The sequence below is a fragment of the Python bivittatus genome, unplaced genomic scaffold, assembly GCF_059951505.1.
Source record: "Python bivittatus isolate LINGU-HERP-01145 unplaced genomic scaffold, Pbiv_v1 ctg000730_np1212, whole genome shotgun sequence".
NCBI lineage: Eukaryota > Metazoa > Chordata > Lepidosauria > Squamata > Pythonidae > Python > Python bivittatus.
In genome coordinates this window covers 560,822-579,468 of record NW_028277109.1, presented here as the reverse complement: position 1 = coordinate 579,468, position 18,647 = coordinate 560,822, and the positions used below count along the sequence as shown (strand labels likewise).

Genomic DNA, 18,647 nt, shown 5'->3' with positions numbered 1-18,647 from the left:
CCCATGGAGGAGATAGTTCGGAGCAGAGAAAGCAGTGGAGAAAGTGGGAGGGGGGATCCTTTCAGCCTTGGGGGTCTGCAGTTCCAAAGGGTCCCTTCCAGCTCAGAGGGGACCATCCCCTTCCTTTGCCCTCCCCAGGACTCTCAGCCGGGCTCTCCTTTTCTCTGTGGGCCTGGAGGGGGTGGACTAGATGCCCTCTGAAGCGTCTTTAAGGCCGGGGGGGGGGGGGGGGCTCCAGACCTCCCAGAGGCGAAGGGCCTGGGGATCTGGGGGTGGTAGGAATCAGCCTCTCAGGGCAGGAGGGGGTGGCTGTGGGGGTCCCAGGACCAGCTTCATGTGCCTAAAACAGCCGGGCATCTGAGCAGCTCCATATCCTGGGCTGGAGCTGTTTGCTTTGCCAGAAGGGGACCCTCTGCTTGTGCGTCGGGGGTCGTGTGAACTCAGCCCTTGCAACCTGGTTTGGGGGCACAAATCAGCCCTCCAGTCCGGCTTGTCTGCCATCGGCCTTGTTCCAGGGAGAATTGAAGGGGCTGCAAATGAAGGGGTGAATAAAGGGGGGGATTCAGCCCTGCTGCCCTCCTTCGCCCGCCTGAGCCCGTCGGCATCGCGGGTTCCCTCCGGACGGGCCTTCCTGGCCTGCAGAGAAGCTCCTCGCGAGCACCAGGAGATCTTCTGGGATCCCCGCTTTTCTCACAATTTCCACACCGAAGGCTTTTCCATCATCAAGGGAGCGCAGACGGACTTCTTTTGATGCTCTTTGCCTTTCTCAATTATCCAGCCTGCATCAGCAATGAGCACACACACCAAACAACAACACAGCAGCAACCACACAGAGCGGGGCGCCGAGGCAGCAGCGTGTCTCCTGTGCCCAGAAAGAGACGCCACGGACTGCCTGCGCCAGCCCTTGCTGCCCAGCTGAAGCCTCTGAACGCTCTCCAAGGGCAGCCCCAGGGAGAGCACCCTGCAGCGGTCCAGCCTGGGGGGGAGTGGGTGGAAACTCCTCGAGCTGCTTTTCTTTGTCTTGGCCACCGCCGCCCCCCGCCTTCGGCTCCTTCGCTCCCCATTTCTGACTCCTGTCATTTCCTGACATCCGTCTGGCTCCCCTTCAGATCAGGACCTCCGGCATGAGACGGTCCCCGCCTCAAGCCTCTCCTTCTCCCCCCCTCAGGTGGATCAGAAGGTTCAAATCTCGAATTTGGGCCTTTTCCAACAAACTGTTGTTCAGTGGCAAGAAATGTGGGATTCGGAAGACGAAGGAAAAGGCAGATCCGGAGCCTCCAGAGAGCTGGGCCTGGCTCAGTGAGCCGTTCCGTGATTTCCAAGAGTTTTTGGTCCCCCCCAAAAACCTTTTCGTTCCCAGAGCCCCCCTTCCCCCCCCCACAAGGCCTGGCGGGTGACGGGCGCTGCAGGAAGGCTCCACTTTCGCTCCCGCAGCACCAGCCGGCCCCGGACTGTGGCCCCCCAGGAGCAGGCTGAGCCTCCTCACCCCACCCCTTGGAAACCCCCCCACACACACACACGCACACACAGTTTGGCTGTGCCAAGCGTGCTTGTTCCACCAAATTAGGGAGTCTGGACTGCCATGAGCGCCTCCCGGTCGCGCGATGGGCTCCCCTGGATGACCGCAATTCCCAGTTGCGAGTCCCAGTTCCCCAGGAACATTTCCAGTCGCTGCTGGTGAACTTGCTCCAGGGTCTGAATCCTGGCCGGGAATCGGGGCCCAGACGCCACTCGGAGCTGGCAGAGGGGAGCAGCCGGTCGGCCCTGCAAGCGAGTAAACCAAGATCCGGCTGCTCTCTCTGGGCCCGATCCAGGTTGCCGAGGACACAGACGTGCCTGGAAGTCGGAGCCCAGAATGGGAGCCGATACTCCAGGTGTGCTCTGAGCAACGCAGAGCAGAGACGAACTCTTGATCGTGACACTGGACTTCTGCTGCTGCAGCTGAGGATTGCATTGGCACTTTTTGCAGCGACGTCACGCTCTTGGCTCACACTCAGTTTGTGATCTCCCCTGGTCTTTTTCTGCTTATCTTGCTGCCCTGTATGTCCCCCCCCCCCCCCCGCAACATCAGATATTCATGCCTGTGAGTTTTCCTGTCCAAATGTGCAGCTTTGGTTGAAATTCCTCTGGCTGGTTGCTGCCCTTCGTTCCAGCTTGCCAAGATCTTCCTGAATCTCAAGAGTCTTCTGAGATGCCTGCTATGTCCCCGTCTTCTTCCATCTGCAAATCCTGGCAGTGGGGACGCTCCTCCCACTGCCCATCCCCCAAAAGATGGACCAGGAGCCTTTGGCAAGCCAACATCTCGGTCAGCCCAGCAGCAGTAGAAGCCAACCACATTCAAGGGGGCCAAAACCTGGCTCCAGAATCTGCTCTAGCCCAGAAGAGGCTCCGGGTGAGAGAAAGGGGGCAAGAACCCCATGTGCAGAGCTGCGAAACATGCCTAGAAAAAGATGCGTAAAATGCAGGGCAGTTAAGCGGTAAGACAAATGAGGGTGGGGGGCCCTTGGGGGTAAGAAAAGCCTCCCCCCAAAAGGCAGGGAAGGGGGTCTGGGCCGTTTCCCAAAGAGCCCCCCAGCTCCCTCTGGTGGACAGAGGAGGAACGCAGTGAGAGTCTCCCCCCCCCCAGCTCAGTTGCTGGGGGCGCCCAGGGTGGTCCAGCTCCTCTCGCAGGCGCCCCTTCCCACATGCTGGACAGGGACTCTGTGGACCCACCGGTGTCTTTGCTTGGGAGCATCAGGGAAACAGACTCACACCAGCTTCTTTCCAGGACGGTTTTTGACAGGGGACCCCAGTGCACGGAGGTGTGATTTCTGCATGGTCTCCCATCCAAGAGATCAGGCAGCTCTGACGCCAGATGGGAGTTTGTGCAGAGCCAGGAAATGCCAATTAATCTTCCCCAGGAAAGTGTGGGTCAGCCCTCTTGCAGACATTCTGGAATCAGCCCTAGGCCAGACCTCCACCCCACTCTCTCTCCCGCCTCGAAGGTGGCAGCTGCCCAGGGTTCAAGGTGGCAGCAGAATCCTGCAGCCTCTGTGGCTGGAAAGTCCCTGGGGGGCCATTGGCAGTTTGCACCCAGCACCCCCTGGCCAGTCCTGAGATCCAGGTTGGAGCACCCCACAGGCCTCCCAGTTTGGGAAGGGAAAATCCCCAAACTCCTGGATGTTTGTCCGTTAAAGATCAGCCAACATGATGAGGGTTCCCTGGCCGGAAGAGGAGGAGAGGCGGGCGAGGGTCGAGAGACGGAGGGGGAGCAGCAGGGAAGACTCGCGAGGTCTCTGTGGCTCTCGGCTTGACCCAAAGGCCCCCAAGTTCCCGGATCCCTGCAGGGAACCCTGTGGGGAGTGAGCAAGGCAGCCCCAAAGGAGGGGATGGCCAGCTGGAGTCCTTTGCGTGCCCCATGGCCCCAAACCTGAGATGGAAGGGAGGACACCAGGAGATCCCTGCTCTCTCCTGGTGGGGGACACAGATTGAGCCCCCCCATCTCCCACCTGCTCAGCTGCAACACAGAGGTTGTGGCTGCGTTCCAAGCCCCCTTTTCTGGGCCGGGCATCCATCGACCCCTTTTCTGGGCCGGGCAATGCTTTGAATGTGCCAAGCATTGTGGCCGAAACAAGACGAAGCCGATTTCCAGCGCTTTATTCCCCCCTGAGCTTGAAGATGTGACCCGGGGAGGGGGGGGGAGGTTTGGTTTTCCTCTCTGCATAATCCTTTCAAACCCAAAGGAAATACTCCTGCCCCTAAATGACCCCCCCCCTTTCTGTTTGTACGCGACCCAGAGCCACATCACGTGAGATGGGTGGCTGTATATATGTGATCAAGCAATGAATCCATCAACATTTCTCTGTCTGAAAGCCTCCGATACGCTTCCCACTGATTTCTGCTTCCTCTCACTTCCCGTTGTCCCCCCCCCCTTAAAAGCCTTGCCCAGCCATGCTCTTGATTCACCAGCAGCAGAAGAAAAGCACCCGGGGGGGGGGCGGATTGAGTTTTCCCCCTTTGCAGCCCTCGAGGTCTATAAAGAAAAGTTAAGGAAGTACAAAGCTATATTGCTGAATGACAGTGCAGTGCACTATTAAAATGCCACGCTTTAATTTTTTTCCAAAGGTCCAATTTTTATCATCATCATCATCATCATCATCATCATCATCTTCTTTCAACTTCAATTTTCAGATCTTGATACTTTGTGATTTTCACCAGTTCTTTATCTTCTCTTTTGCTCTCCCCCAGTGTTGCCACCTCTATTACCCACATTTGCTTCTTTTCCACCACAGTGAAATCTTGTGTGTCAGGTGCCAAGACTTTATCAGTCTGTATTTGGAAATCTCACAGTATTTTAACCTGCTCATGTCTGAGTACTTTTTCAGCTATATGTTCCCACCAATTTTCCATTCCTGGCAGATGACAATTTTTACAGAGGCTCCAGTGAATCCTTTTGGCGACTGAGTTATGTCGTCATTTATGGTCAGCGTGTGCGATCTTCTTGCGTGAGCTGAGCACTGTTTCTTCTGCTTCCTTGCACAATCTGCCCTTTGAATCATTTGATCACTGTTCAGTTCTGGCCTCGATCGCGTTGGGTGGAAGAGCCTGCCCTCGAGCACCAAGCTCAAGCCTGCCTGGACTTGGATTCTTTCGCTCGTTCTGGGTCTACGGACGTAAAGTGAGCTGTGACGCCAAATGAGACCCTAATTTCATCTTCATCTATGTCTAAATCTTTGATTTTCTGGAGTTGATGGAATATTTGCTCCTCTCTGTGAGATGTCCAAGCTCTTCTGTCCGTCCTTTCGCTGTGTTGTATGTTGGAGTCCCTGGTCAGGATGCAGCTGCTCGGAGGGGGTGTCGGGGCTGTGCATTTTGGGGCGTCCACAGAAGCGTGGGAGGGGGGCCCACTGCTTTCCATCCGCCCCGTTCCTCTTTTGTGATCCGGCCCTTCTTGGTTCGGTCGTTGGGGGTTCTCTTGATCAGGTTGTCGAGTTTCTGTGTTGGGTTGGTGTTAACTGGGATGTGGGTTTCTTTGTCCTCTTTCTGACCGGCAAACTCCAGCGTCATTAAGCCCTTGTGCCACCACGTTCCCTCCCAAAAAAACATTATGATTTTTGGAGAGAAGTGGAAGGAGCCTGGCACCAAGGGCCATTTCCTCCCTTTGCACCCGCCCCATGACCCAAACCTGCCCTGCCGAACAGTATTTTATCTCATTGTCCCATTGCTGCCCAAAGGTACCCTCAAGGTGGGGAAATTCTGACGTGCTTCCCCCTTCCTTCTGCTGTGTGCAGCTTGGTGACCCGTGATGAATGGCCTCTGACGGGCACTAATTCCATCCACCAAGGGCGATGGGTTTTCTATTGCTCTGTCCTCAGCCCAGAAGAGTTGGGTCTCAGGTTCTCAGGGTTCTTTTGGGTTTGGAAGCAACGACCACACCACTATGAGGACCTAAGACTTTATTCCAAGGCAACGTCAGAAGAGAACAGAGTCACAAAACATCAGGGAGCAGTCAAAGAATGCGCAGGACTACCGAAGAATGTAACATAGCCAAAGACAGGAAGCAGTATTCTTTGATGTCTGTCTTTCGTTAGGCTGTATTCTTCGGTAGGCAGCATATTAAAACATAAGACAGCCATAAAAGGAATTCAGGAATACGAAGAGGCAAAGTAAGAAGGGCCTTTTGGCCCTTCTACCTGCCAGGGGACCCCAGAGAGATGGCGGCAGGCAGACCCGCCATGCAGCACCTTCCCGCTTAGCTCTGCGTCGAAGTTCCAGACCACGGGGGCTCCTGACTAACTGATACAGGAGTATCTGTTTCTCAAGGTTAACTGGACTGAAGATGAGAAAGATTGTCCCACTTAACACAAGTGTCTCACCAAGGACAAGGCAGACGGACTATGACCCAAATGTGGCCATTCATGACTAAAATACACGATTGCTTAATTCTGCACCACAATACTGAACCATAACATGAAAAGATAAAACCATACAGGGTTCTCTCTTTTTTTATTTTTCGAAATACAACACATTGACCAGGCAACTAAAGACACTAAAAGAACCCACAGAATTAAATGAAACACTTTAAACTGAAAGAAACAATAATAGAAACCAAAAAAAAAAACTAAAAAAAGAAAGAAAAAAATCTACCTTGTATATCAAATGTATCAATAGTCACTGGTTTACTAATAAATAACATACATTGATATAATATAATTCATACAAAATATTATTGTAAAATATCACAACATCATATGTGTAGGAATAGTAACCTTAACAACTGTAGATACAAGCATTATATGTTCAATGAACTGATTATTCAGCTTACTGCTTTGTCATAATTTTTACATTTAACGTGTTCCTTGTAACAATACCTCTGTAATGAATTAGTTTGGAAGTTCTGGAATTAATTTCCACTTGTTGTTAATGCCATGTTAATGTTACAAGATGTTATGCATATTAAAATAATGTATTTCAAAGAAAAAAAAAGGTAAAATTTCACAAAATCTCTGCCTAAGCAGTATGCATTGATTTATCCTTTGATTAGTAGAAAATATTGCCTTTTCCAAAACAGATAGGTCACGCATTTCCAAAAGCCATTCCTTGAGATCTGGAATCATATCACTTTTCCAATTTATCAATATTATTCCTTCAGCCACCCCCAAGCTTGATGCAGGCACAATTCCTGATAAATAGTCAGATTCCAAAGCTTTGGTATATAATTCATCGTCATATTAACGTCTTTAAAATGTAAAGATTTTCCCATATATCAACTTATACACATTAAAATACCATCCCCCAAAAGTACCAGATGATCAGAAGACCAATCGTATGGGTCAACGAACCGTCCATTATTTTTACATCTCCAACAAAGAAAATCTGATATCCTTTTAAGTAAATCCTTTGGAGAGTCCAATATATTCTAATGTTTGATGAATCGACTTTAATCTCCTGTCTGTTGATACCGTTTTAACTTTTTTAAGGACATGAAGCTATTGATGGGGCATTATCGAAGATGCCGGTTCTTTAGTTCAGGTTTGGACTAGTCCCAGGAGTGTCCCCTTTAAAAGTATCCTTGAGCTTTCCCTGGAGAGATGATATGAATTTTACTACTATCAAGCTTTGAGGTGGCCAAAGCATCTGGCCCATACTGGTGGATTAGAACATGCTTAAGCTGAAGATACTGCCACTGCTGTGAAGTGGGGAGACCAAATTCAGTCTGAAGTCAGGAGAAATCCTTAAAACAACCATTGCATCATAACTTGTTTAAAGGCATAATCCCAGCTTCTGCCAAGGAAAAGAGGTCCACACCATTACTCAATCCTTCCGTGCCAATCCTGTTACAACCACCAGCAATACAGGCTCACATAATACGATCACCACAATCAATCGCTTTCTTTAACTTCTCTCTCAGTGATGCCCCCGATTTCTTAATTATGAAGCCTGTCTCTCTCGGGAGAAAGCCTTGAGGAAGGCAATCATCCTGGAAGCCACTGACTGTGTCCATCCAGAAAACATGTGCCATTTCCTTCCTGAGCTTCACCAGACAGAGCAAGAACTGGTCCCTTGGAGTGCCAAAAAAGAGTTTCCAGCTGGCAAGAAGAAGTCTATATCTTCCTGTGGGTTTCCAGGAGCTTCCGCAGGGCCCCCTTCACCTCCTTGTTGCGGAGGCTGTAGATCAGGGGGTTCAGCATGGGGGTGACAATGCAATACATGGTGGAAATCAGGGTGTCAGTCTGCAGGGAGTAGCCAGAGCTTGGCCGGTTGTAGTTTAAGAATCCATTTCCAAAGTAAAGGATGACCACCAGCATGTGAGAAGAGCAGGTGGAAAAAGCTTTCTGCCTGCCCGAGTTGGAGCGGATGCGCAGGATGGACACAAGGATGTAGACGTATGAGATGGCAACAAATAGGAAAGGGGCCAGTCCTACAAATATGGCAGCTATATGAGTTGTTATCTGGTTGGCATATATGTCACTACAGGCAATTTTCAGCAGTGGTGGGAGGTCACAGAAGATGTGATGGATCTGATTTTCTCCACAGAAATGTAACTTGGAGGCCAAGGCTGTGTGCACTGTTGAATTCAGGAAGCCCCAGATCCAGATGACAATAGCCGCTTGCATGCAAACGTGTGGGCTCATAAAGTGAGAGTAGCGCAAAGGCTGACAGATGGCGGCATAGCGGTCGTATGCCATGATGGCCAGCAGCCAGCATTCTGAGCCAGAGAAGGCCATCAAGAAGAACATCTGGGCAAAGCAATGGTTGTAGGGAATGGTGTGCCTCTGGAGAAGGAGATTTGCTAGGATCTTGGGGACTGTGATTGTTGAGTGGCAGACATCCAAGCAGGACAAGTGGCTGAGGAAAAAGTACATGGGGCTGTGAAGGTGGGAATCCACCAGGCTGAGGGTGATGATCATGAGGTTGCTCAGAATGGTCACCAAATAGATGGTGAGGAACACCCCAATGAGGTAGACCTGGCCATGCGTGATGTTGGAGAAACCCAGAAAAACAAACTCTGTAGCAAGAGTCTGGTTCCTGAAATCCATGGGAATGCAGGGAGTGTGTGTGGCAAACATGCTCAAGGAGAGCAAAGGATAGCTGAGTGAGAATTTTTACCTCCACATATGCACCAATTGTACAAAGCAAATATTTTGACTTGTCTCTTCAGATTTTGCAGTGGATTAAACAGTTTGCAAAGTACAAATGTTGCACTTAATAGAAGTTTCACAGAGTTCTCAAAGTATTCCTTTTGGTCCTATAAATTGAAGGCTTTCAAACAATCTATTGTCTTGGCTCAGAACAGACACTGGTATAAGCTGTGAATTTTTGTAATTTTGGATTGACTTCTCCTTCTGTTTAAAAAACCCACAACAACCAGAAGTTGAAGCACTTTCATCTAACAAGAAGAAAGGAGGAAATGCAACATTATTATCAGTTTTTAGGAAACATAATGTCAGAAGCATCTCCCAATACTTCAGGAAAGATCAAACCACAGAAGTCTTTGCTGCTAGATTATCCCAACCTTCTGAATTACAAAGACTCCTGGTGGCTTTAGAGAAGATCTGGACTTTCACATTCAGGCCTTGGTTCATAAGAGTAAAAGAAGCACCCTTGAGATCCCCCATAATGACAGCTGGGCCTAACTGTGCAGCTGAAGAGACCACAGAGCCTGGCTTTGCATGCAGGAGGACCCAGGAGTCTGCTTCCCGCACCCCCTCCGACTCTCTTGCAGAGTCACTGAAAGGGTCCTCTACTTTGGAGCTGAGCCTGGGAACTTCGTGCATCATATCCATACTACCCTAGTTCACTGGATTGCTCATGTTTCATGGCTTCAGGCTGTTCCTCCAATGATTTGTCTGTCTTTTTTCCCATCTGGGGGCCTTCTCCTCAATGTGTTCATTTGATGGCTGCTTTATCAGTGGAGGTTTCTCTTCCTGAAAGCATGATCTTTGTCCAGCCAACTAAGGCGAACGAGAAAAATGAGCAACCTTAGCCATGGTTTCCATCTGGAATTTGGGGCTGACTATTCCTTTTGAGTGTTAGCAGGGGGCCAAGCTCTACTGAACTTGGCCAGTCTCAGAGTGTAGGGCTAGCTTAGGACTTGGATGGAGCATCGCTTGGGAACTCCAAGGTTGTTGGCTGGAGTGGAAATCAAGGAAGATCTCAGTAGAAGGCTATGGCAGAACACTTTGCCAGAGAGAAAAGAGAAATTCCATCCTAGGACGTGTTACGAAGAGGGGTGAAGCTATGAACGCTAATAGTCTAATGTCTCTTTAGAAAGCTACGATACAGCCACGCTGTCCCCACATTTAAAACATGGTAGCCCAGAGCTGGAAAAAGAACACGAGAGGACAACTAAAATTACAAATGAGCTGAAATCCCATCCCTGGAAAGAGATTTAGAAGAGTCCGAAGAAACTCCTTCTTCACACAGCCCATGCTTAACCCATGCGACCCTTTCCCACAAGTCAGGGCAATGGCCTCTAATTCGGATGTCTTAGAAAGGGGGCTGCATGAACACACAGCGAACATGTACATCCGGGGCTGCCCATCCCAGATGCAGGCGGAGGTGAGGAAATGCTTGTCCTTTAACGGGAAGTAAACGTAAAGGAGTCATTCATGGTCTGCCTCCTCTGCTTGGAGGTATCGTAAGGGTGTCTCTTTAGAGCTTGGGGGAAGGAATATTGCCTGAAGGCAGGTGAGGACGCAAATCCTACCACGCAATGAGCAAAGTGGGGAGGTGGGGAAGGGATTCTGCAGAGCTACTGACCTGGGGGAGTGGGCTGCTGGTGCCTTGCTCCAGACGTGGTGATGAAGCTCACCTCTGCGTTGCTCCTTCACTGTCCCCTGGACGGGGTCCTCTCTCCATGGAAGCTGCCGGTGCACCTTGATCAAGGCTTTCTGAAGCCATCTTTCAGAAGGGGTACTGCCTGCACTCCGGTCTCCTCCGGGCCCTCCCGGCAGAAGACAAGTGACGGGAAGGGTCTGGCCTCAAGTGCCTTTAAGGCATCACCAAACCCCCTTGGCCCAAGAGTGAGATTCTTTGTGGAGAAAACCAGGCTGGGGCAGGAGAAGACAGCAGTTGTGTGGGAGGAACACAAAGGTAACTGGGGACAAGGAGTCCAGGGGGAACGTGCAACCTGTAAGCCCACAAGCATAACGTAATGTTGTTCTTCCCAACTAGGGAAACGGCGTGATGGTCGAAGTTGGCAGGTGAAGCCTGATTCGCTTCCCACAGTAGCCTGAACCACAACGTACCCATTTTAGCTGCAGCTGGCCTGCTGCACAACTGCAGCTGTCCAGATTGGAGGTGCTTGGGGGGCTCAGTCCTGCCATGACAGGGTGTCCCCTCTTCTACAGCCACTGCAGGGCTCCTGGTAGGGTTCCAGATACCGTTCGGTTCTGGTGGTCATCAGCCACCGAGGCCTACCTGGAACAGCACCGGGATGCATCAGGCATCTCCCCCCCCCTCACCCCCCGAAAGTTAGCGAGATGTGGAGCACAGATGCTTTGGGCATCTCTAGCCGTGGAGTCCCAGGCTTCCCCCCAGCCCTTTGGTATTTCAAAAGCAGGGAAAAAGCAGGGAAAACCATGAAGCTTTTAAGTCTTCAGAGTTCCTATATTATTTCATATTGGTTTATATTTTTATATAAATTATGATTTATATTGCCGATTTCCTTCCCTCAGAGGCCGCGTGAGGGAAAAGTTTCCCTCAGGTGGAGCCGAGAGTCGGAGGAGGAGGAGGAGGGCCAAGAAGCCCAGCCGGGGACAAACAAGGGGGGAAGATGAGGGGAAAACGGCCCAGCTGCCAACCAAGCAGAAGCGGGAGGCGAGAAGGAGGGAAGGCAAGATGGCGGCCTGGAGCTCTGCCGCCACAGTGGGGGAATAAACAGAGCGAATCCAGGAGTCAAAGGAGAGATTGTTAGGCACTAGCCTTTGTTTATTCGTTTACCCACGTTTAGAGAACCAAATTAACTTGAGACGAGGCATTTTATCTAACAAATGTTTTATTGGGCCAAGAAACATCTGGATGGCTCATTCAACACCGTGGCAAAGTGTTGAAAAGAACCACCCCTTGCAAAGCAAACAACAAAGATTTTATAGACATCCACAACGTAATCAAACTGTACATCCCCTCATCCCCATATAAAGAAATGCAGGGATGGTCTAAGGGGGGGAAAAGGTGGATCCCAGAAGAAGAAAGTGAGCTCAACTCTCTCCTCCTGTTACCAAGGGAATAGCACATGTTAGCACGCCCTTATCTCTTGTAGAATTCAGGGCCTCTCTCTTTGCAACTTTTACCAAGCTAATTGTTTATTCACTCGAAGACAATCAGGCATTCAACAAAGAGATAAGGTGGGGGAAAGAAACGCTGTGCTCTTTAGAAGGCAAAAGCAAGTTAAGCTTTTATAAGATAGAATGCACTATTTCATACATTATGTGAAATATATGTAAAGTATAAAATTGTGTATTAAAATAATGCCCTTCACTACAATGCTTAAAGCAAAGGAAAGATGTTCCTTTCCTCCTCGGTCCCTCTCTAGGTCTATAGGAAATTTGTGACAAGGAGGAACCGATGGTTCAGGTCCATAGAAGTGAAGAAGTAGCTTTTGCTGAATCTTTCTAGCTTTCCTGCAAAGTACCTACATTGCAACTTAGAACGATTGGTGAATGAATGGATTAATCGGGAAAGTGAACCACTGTATTACAATGGGCGCAACTGGGAAAGAAGGGACAGGATTTCTCATTCACTGAGCTTTGTTGTTTTCTGGCAAACGCTTCATTACCTGGCTACGTAACATCTTCAGTGCCTGAATGGAGTGGGGTTTGCTCTCTGTTTATATACAGTGGCAGGCCCTGCCAGTGTTGGTGGGGCTGGGGTTTTGTTCTGTTCTATTTTTTTCCCCCTCTGGTAGTTCCTTGATTAAGGTATTGTTTACTCTTGTATGTCTGGTGGTAATCTTGGTGGTAACCTCTGCTTATCTGGGTGATGATGGCTGGTGAGGAGATGTTCTGGTCTTTTGTTTTCCTTTCTATTCTCTCTTTTGAATAGTGTGTAGATGCTGTTTATCATAGAAACCACCAACAGACTATTACAACCACATGGCATCTCCGTAGCACACAAACCAACTAAAGCCCTCCAAAACATCTTAAGCAAACCAAAAGACTCAGTAGCCCAAGAAGAAAAAACAAGAGTCATGTACAACATACAGTGTGAAGACTGTAACAACCACTATGTAGGACAGACAGGCAGAAGGCTAGCAGAGCACATCCCTGAACACCAACTAGCAGTCAGAAGACATGATGAAAACTCCTTAATCTCACAACACATGGACAGACTCAACCACAGCTTCAGCTGGGAAACTGTCAGGATCTTAGACCAAGCTAAATCCAAAAATGCAAGGGAATTCTTGGGAGCTTGGTATTCAGACAAGGCAGCCATCAACAGGCACATAGAGATAAAGCTCAACCAAGCTCAGAGAACCCCTAGGACTCCCCAGTTCAACCCTGAGCTACACATATTCGCTTCTATTCATTTCTCATTCAGCCTATCACCATAGGTGATTTTCATTAGTTGGGGAATATTGTACCAAACGTGAGGAACCTAATGAGAGGTGCAAGTCAGTGTGAAGAGCAGGGTCAAGGAAGCCCCAGAGCCAGGTGGCCACCGCCAGATATCACTGGACTTGCTGCTCATGAGACTGGAGTAGCCCAAAGAGATGGAGCGGAGTGGCCAGAGGTGGTCATAGGCTTCTGTTCCTGTGCTGGGGAGCCCTGATCTTCCTTTTGGATGGTCACATTTTGCCTCATTTTGAACAGAGGACTGAGTAGACCACTTGCCTGGTACTCATATCGATTTTAGCACTGCTATTCATATCTCAGCTCTCCAACCTTCCTATTTTATCATTTAAACTTGTTTTAGACTTTGTTTTTTGTTGTTGATTTGGAACTCAGCTGGGACCCTTCCTTATGGTGAGATTAGATGATTCCTGGCTGGATCGTTGCGATACCCAAACCCCATGGCCACTCCTGCGGTGCCTGAGAATAAGGCTAGTTTGTGAACGCATCGCCTGGGAAGGAGACTCTTTTGCCCAGCATGGGGGGCAGGGGGGGGGAGGCTTGTGCAGAGGCCTGGCGGGACCTCAGAGCGAGCAGAAATTGTGAAGGGAACTCAGGAAACAGTCACACGGGGATTTCAACATACTGTACAGACAGATATACTTGTATACCATTTATGCTATTCCCTTTCAGAGCAAGGATCCCAACATAACTTTCATTATTACTATAACCCCATATTAGTTCTAATCATCAAATCTATACAACACAATTTCATTTTTTTCCTTTTCTCAGAGAAAGTCCAAAATAGCTTTCCAATTAACGTTAAAATTACAGAATATCTTTTCTCAAATCAAAGCCATCAACTTCACCATCTTTGCCAGCTCCATCAGCTTCACCATCCATTCTTCCATTGTAGAGAATGTCATCTTCTTCCACCTTTCTACATATAAAAAACCTTAGTACAGTTTTCATACCTAAGAACAAAAATTCCATAAATTTGATAACAAATATATTTTAATCTTAGTTAAAAATAAATCCATTTTATAACCCAACTTATCATTTTCTCTAACAACAAAAAAAGGAAATGAAATCTCTCCCCCTTCATACACAGATCCTTAAAACCTCGTCATTGAATCCTGGTCAGAAAAAGATCCCAATAATAACTACCCAAACCCTCAACATACAGTATATATTAACCGTAACCAAATAAGTTCACTTTGTAAACCTTTTGTTCACTCTGAAAGAGCTTAATCTTTCATCCTTTCAAATAGCGTTCCCCAAGTTGATTCCCCATTGTTCTCGTCTTCTCCCAGAAACAGGCCCAGTAATTTCTCTTTGTCTCTTCCCAGGAACAACTTCACTGATTCAACACATTCCTTTTGCAAATCCAAGATAAAAATTCTTTCCAAGTTGTTCTTCCTGTCCCTTGGATCATGGTGACATCAGTGGGCTTCATCTGTAAATCCATTCTGGCATCACTCTTATCCTTTGGCATTTTGACAAGCATTTTCGGATCCACAACATCTTTGTTCATACAACCTTCACAAACCAGCTTTTTTCTGAACTCCAAATCCACATTCAAGTCAATCTCTACCTCCATTTCAAAATTAACCATCTTATCCAAACTTTCCTCTATCTTTTTTTCAAGAGACTTGAATTTAGCTCCTAATTGATTTCCTAAGTTATTTTATCTTGTTTCATCCTTTGTTTTTTATTGCTGATTTGGAACTCAGCTATTTGGAACTCAGACAGACATAGCATTTATGCTATTCCCTTTCGGAGCAAGCATCGTTATGTGACATGCAGAGAACCAGTGGGAAAGAGCCGAAGAAGGTATTAAAGGCTGGAGATAAGACAGAGAGAAAGGTGTAGCTCAGTCTAATTCACACCTTTGCCATTCATTATACTCTCCATATCTTTTCGTCCTTGCAAACCATCTTGGCTTCCACCATCCCCATACTTTGTTTCCTACCATGGCGTTTGCTCTCTGACTATCCAACTGTTCTTCCTGTTCCTCATCGGAATTCTGTCTTAGTTAGAGCTTCTCTTTGCTCTGGGGAGGTAGAAGCCAGGCTAGGAGAAGGGTACTGCTTTTGCTTGCAGGTTCCTTGAGAAACGTATTTGGCCAGGGTAGAACACAGAGTGCTGGAGTCACTGAGTTTTCATTAGGATGCAAGGTCCAGCTTCTCAGGTTCTGCTCCACAACTCCAAAAGCTTTTTCTCATGGAAATGACTCTGCAGGTGCCTTGAGAAAGTACTTCTACCACAGTTCAGGTGCCAGTTTTATACTTCTTAAGGCCACAGACACATGAGGATCCACAAACCCTAAACCCAGAATGAATATTATGCTGTCTTCTGGCAATTGAGAACCTTCTGCAGGGCTGACCTTACCTCCTTGTTGCGGAGGCTGTAGATCAAAGGGTTCAGCATGGGGGTGATGATGCAAAATGTTGTGGAGATCAGAGTGTCAGTCTCTAGGGAATACCCAGCACTGGGCTGGTTGTAGTTCAAGAATCCATTTCCAACACAGAGAGTTACAACACCAATGTGTGATGCACAAGTGGAAAAGGCTTTGTGCCTGCCGGTGGTGGAACGAATCTGCAGAATGGAGCCCAAAATATAGAAATAGGACAGGATGATGAAGAAGAAGGGGCTGAGACCCACAAAGAGGCTGGTGATGTGATTGGCCAATTCGTTGACCCAGGTATCACTGCAGGCAATTTTTAGTAATGGGGGAACATCACAAAAGATGTGAGGAACCTGGTGGTTTCCACAAAAATCCAACCTGGAGGCCAGGGCAGCATGGATGGCTGAGTCCAAGAAGCCCCAGACCCAAACGGCCACAGACAGCTGGATGCACACCTTGCTCCTCATCAGGTGGGCATAGTGCAAAGGCTGGCAGATGGCCGCATAGCGGTCATAGGCCATAACGGCCAGGAGTGCTGGCTCACATCCCGCAAAGCCAATGAGGAAGAACGCTTGTGCCAGGCATTGGTTGTAGGAGATGGTGTGTTGCTGGCATAGGATGTTCACCAGGATCTTTGGTACAACCACAGAAGAAAGGCAAATATCCAAGCAGGAGAGCTGGCTGAGGAAGAAGTACATGGGGGTGTGAAGGTGGGAGTCCAGGAGAACCAGGGTTAGGATCATGAAGTTTCCCATCAGTATGGCCAAATAGACAGCAAAGAACACTAAGAAAAGGTGGTTCTGGTGGCTTAGGAGTCTGGAGAATACCAGGAAGATAAATTCTGTGCCTTGTGTTTGGTTCTGGGAATCCATGAGGAAGAAAAGGGACAGCTGGGAAGAGAGAAAAATGCATGTCAAGAAAGCAGTGAGGGGCAATGGAGTTTGGAAAATGCATGGAAGAAGTAAAATGACAGAATCATTTATTTGAGGACTCAGAGTGTGGAAGTGTGGAGGATGAAATTTTAGGGATCTCTCCCATCCAAAGAAGAGCTGATTGCTTGTGCCATTTTGAAGTAGAATTAGAAATGAACTAGATTGGGGATGCAGAGCTGGGGGAGCAGAGCTTAATCCTCTCCCTGCGTTGCTGGGGCATTCGGCATGCTGAGAAACTCTTAGGAACTTCGCTTCCTAGCTTGGCATCAGCACCTTATTCCATACAGAGGACAAGTGGCTTGTCAGGGGAAGATGCTACCGTATCGAGTATGGAAAGTCTGGGGAGGAAGCAGCAGTCCTCAGCAATGCCTTCTCCAACCCCTTGGGTCCTGAAAGTGACATTATGACTCTCTAAGCTGCACCAAAACGTTTCTATTTCAGCCTAGAGAAGGACATTCTAATGGGACACCTTTGATTGTCCAGTGGGTCCTACTCCTTTCTCTGGCAACTGATCTTCTTCCAAAGGGCACCATCAATCACTGAAAAATGCTACTGAGAAGGCTGTGAAGATCCTCCAAGTTAAAGATCTGCCCATCCATTTCCTGTGCTGTACACTTTCTCAGATGTTGTTGCAGCTGAAGGCAGCACAAACAGGAGCAGCTGAGTCAAAGGTGTTGGATATTTGCAAGATCTACAGCTTTAACAGTATTAACTATAGAGTTAACAAGAGATTGTTTTTGTCTGTGAACATGTTTGAATCAGGTGGCAAACTCTGTTTAAGAGAAGTCTTCTTACTTGTTCTGCTGTTTTCACCTTTTTAGGCTCACTGCTTATTCCCTGCTGTCTTGGTATATTTGTATTATATTGTTTATATTTTTTGTTGTCACTTTTGTATTGTTGTAGATATATTTTATACTTAAGTTTTCTCTTTTGTATATTTTAAATAGATATAAAGGTTGATATTTATATTTTTTGTCTCCTCTTAATCTCATTTCCCAACAAATTGGTAACAGAGGATGGTTGGGCTTGAGAAGCTGGTAAACTTTTTTAAGAGAAGACATTAAAAATTATTATTAAGTTTGTTTTTCCTTTTGATCCAGATAGCAATGCAAAGAGCCCTTTTTTCCCTTTTCCCCTCTTTCTTTTTAATGGTAAGAAATTTTTAAAGAGATAAGGTGATTTATGTAAGTGAAATATTGATAGTAAATCTTTTAAACTAGAGGAGAATTTAGCAGGGGAGTTTGCATAGAATAATTTTAAGATGTCTGTAACCTTAGGCACTTTAACAGATGGAGCTATTGGATCTACTCAAGGTTTCCAACAGGGTGTAAGTAATAACAACAGCATATTTGTAATTCCAAAGTTAAATAGGAATAACTTTCAAATGTGGGATGCAAGGTTAAGAGTTTCCCTTCAAGTACAGGACTGTTTAGACATCATAGATGAAGATATGCCTGAAAGCCAATTAGAGCAAAAGGAGTATAAAATGAAAGAAGCAAAAGTCTTAATATTATACGCCTGTATAGAAGGTCATGAAAGTCCATTAGTAATGAAATATAGAACAGCTAAAGGATTATATAATGCTCTTAAGGGAAAATATTTTATTAGATCAAATAAGAACGTGATATTTTTGAAAGAAAGATTGCATAGTATGAGGATGAAAGAAGGAACCAGTATTGATAAGCACTTAGATGAAATGTTAAAGCTTGTTTCAGAGCTTCAGTCTGCAGGAGCAGAGAGATCTGACTCTGACTCTCACACCTGTATATTACTTAGTCTGCCCCAATCCTTTGCAACCCAAAAGGTTGTGCTTGAGTCTGTTGCAAAAGGGGATTTAGATGATACCATTGCTCATTTGAGAGACTCTGGCCTTAAAAGGGTAACGGATACCACACCTGGAGAAACATCAGTATTAAGAACAAGACCTGATCTGGAGGAAAGGACATGTTATGTGTGCTCGAAGATTGGGCTTATTGCTAAGTATTGTAGATTTAAAGGGGTAGAAGATCAAAAGTTCAGAGGAGTAAATGTTCGTACAGAAAGAATGTCTTTTAGTAAACAAGGACATTTTAATAGCCACAGAGACTTTAAACCATTAAATGGTAGACCAAATAAGAGATATAAACAAAGATGTCAGGCCTAGCCCAAGGAACTCCTGGAGACCGTGTAGGTTCAATCAGCAAGGTTTATTAGCTAGCGCTTATTTGCAGAATCTTCTCAGACTGACCAGCAGTTCCCAGGCACAAGTCTCTACTATCTTCTGGAATGTTTAGGGAT

General features: G+C 47.2%; 2 protein-coding genes across 2 annotated transcripts; both read right to left on the bottom strand.

Annotated features, from left to right (window-relative positions):
- Nucleotides 1–7,583: 7,583 nt before the first annotated feature.
- LOC103061878 (olfactory receptor 5V1-like) lies at nt 7,584–8,519 on the bottom strand. The gene has a single exon (XM_088129061.1). The coding sequence runs from the start codon at nt 8,517–8,519 to the stop codon at nt 7,584–7,586; it is 936 nt and encodes a 311-aa protein (XP_087985187.1).
- A 6,855-nt stretch (nt 8,520–15,374) lies between these two features.
- Nucleotides 15,375–16,325, bottom strand: LOC148213991 (olfactory receptor 5V1-like). The gene has a single exon (XM_088129060.1). It carries the CDS (start codon nt 16,308–16,310, stop codon nt 15,375–15,377), a length of 936 nt encoding a protein of 311 aa, XP_087985186.1. The 5' UTR covers nt 16,311–16,325.
- Nucleotides 16,326–18,647: the final 2,322 nt, after the last annotated feature.

Excerpts from the sequence above, each read along its gene's own strand:
- LOC148213991 (XM_088129060.1), bottom strand. The coding sequence starts at position 16,310 with ATGGATTCCCAGAACCAAACACAAGGCACAGAATTTATCTTCCTGGTA.
- LOC103061878 (XM_088129061.1), bottom strand. The coding sequence starts at position 8,519 with ATGGATTTCAGGAACCAGACTCTTGCTACAGAGTTTGTTTTTCTGGGT.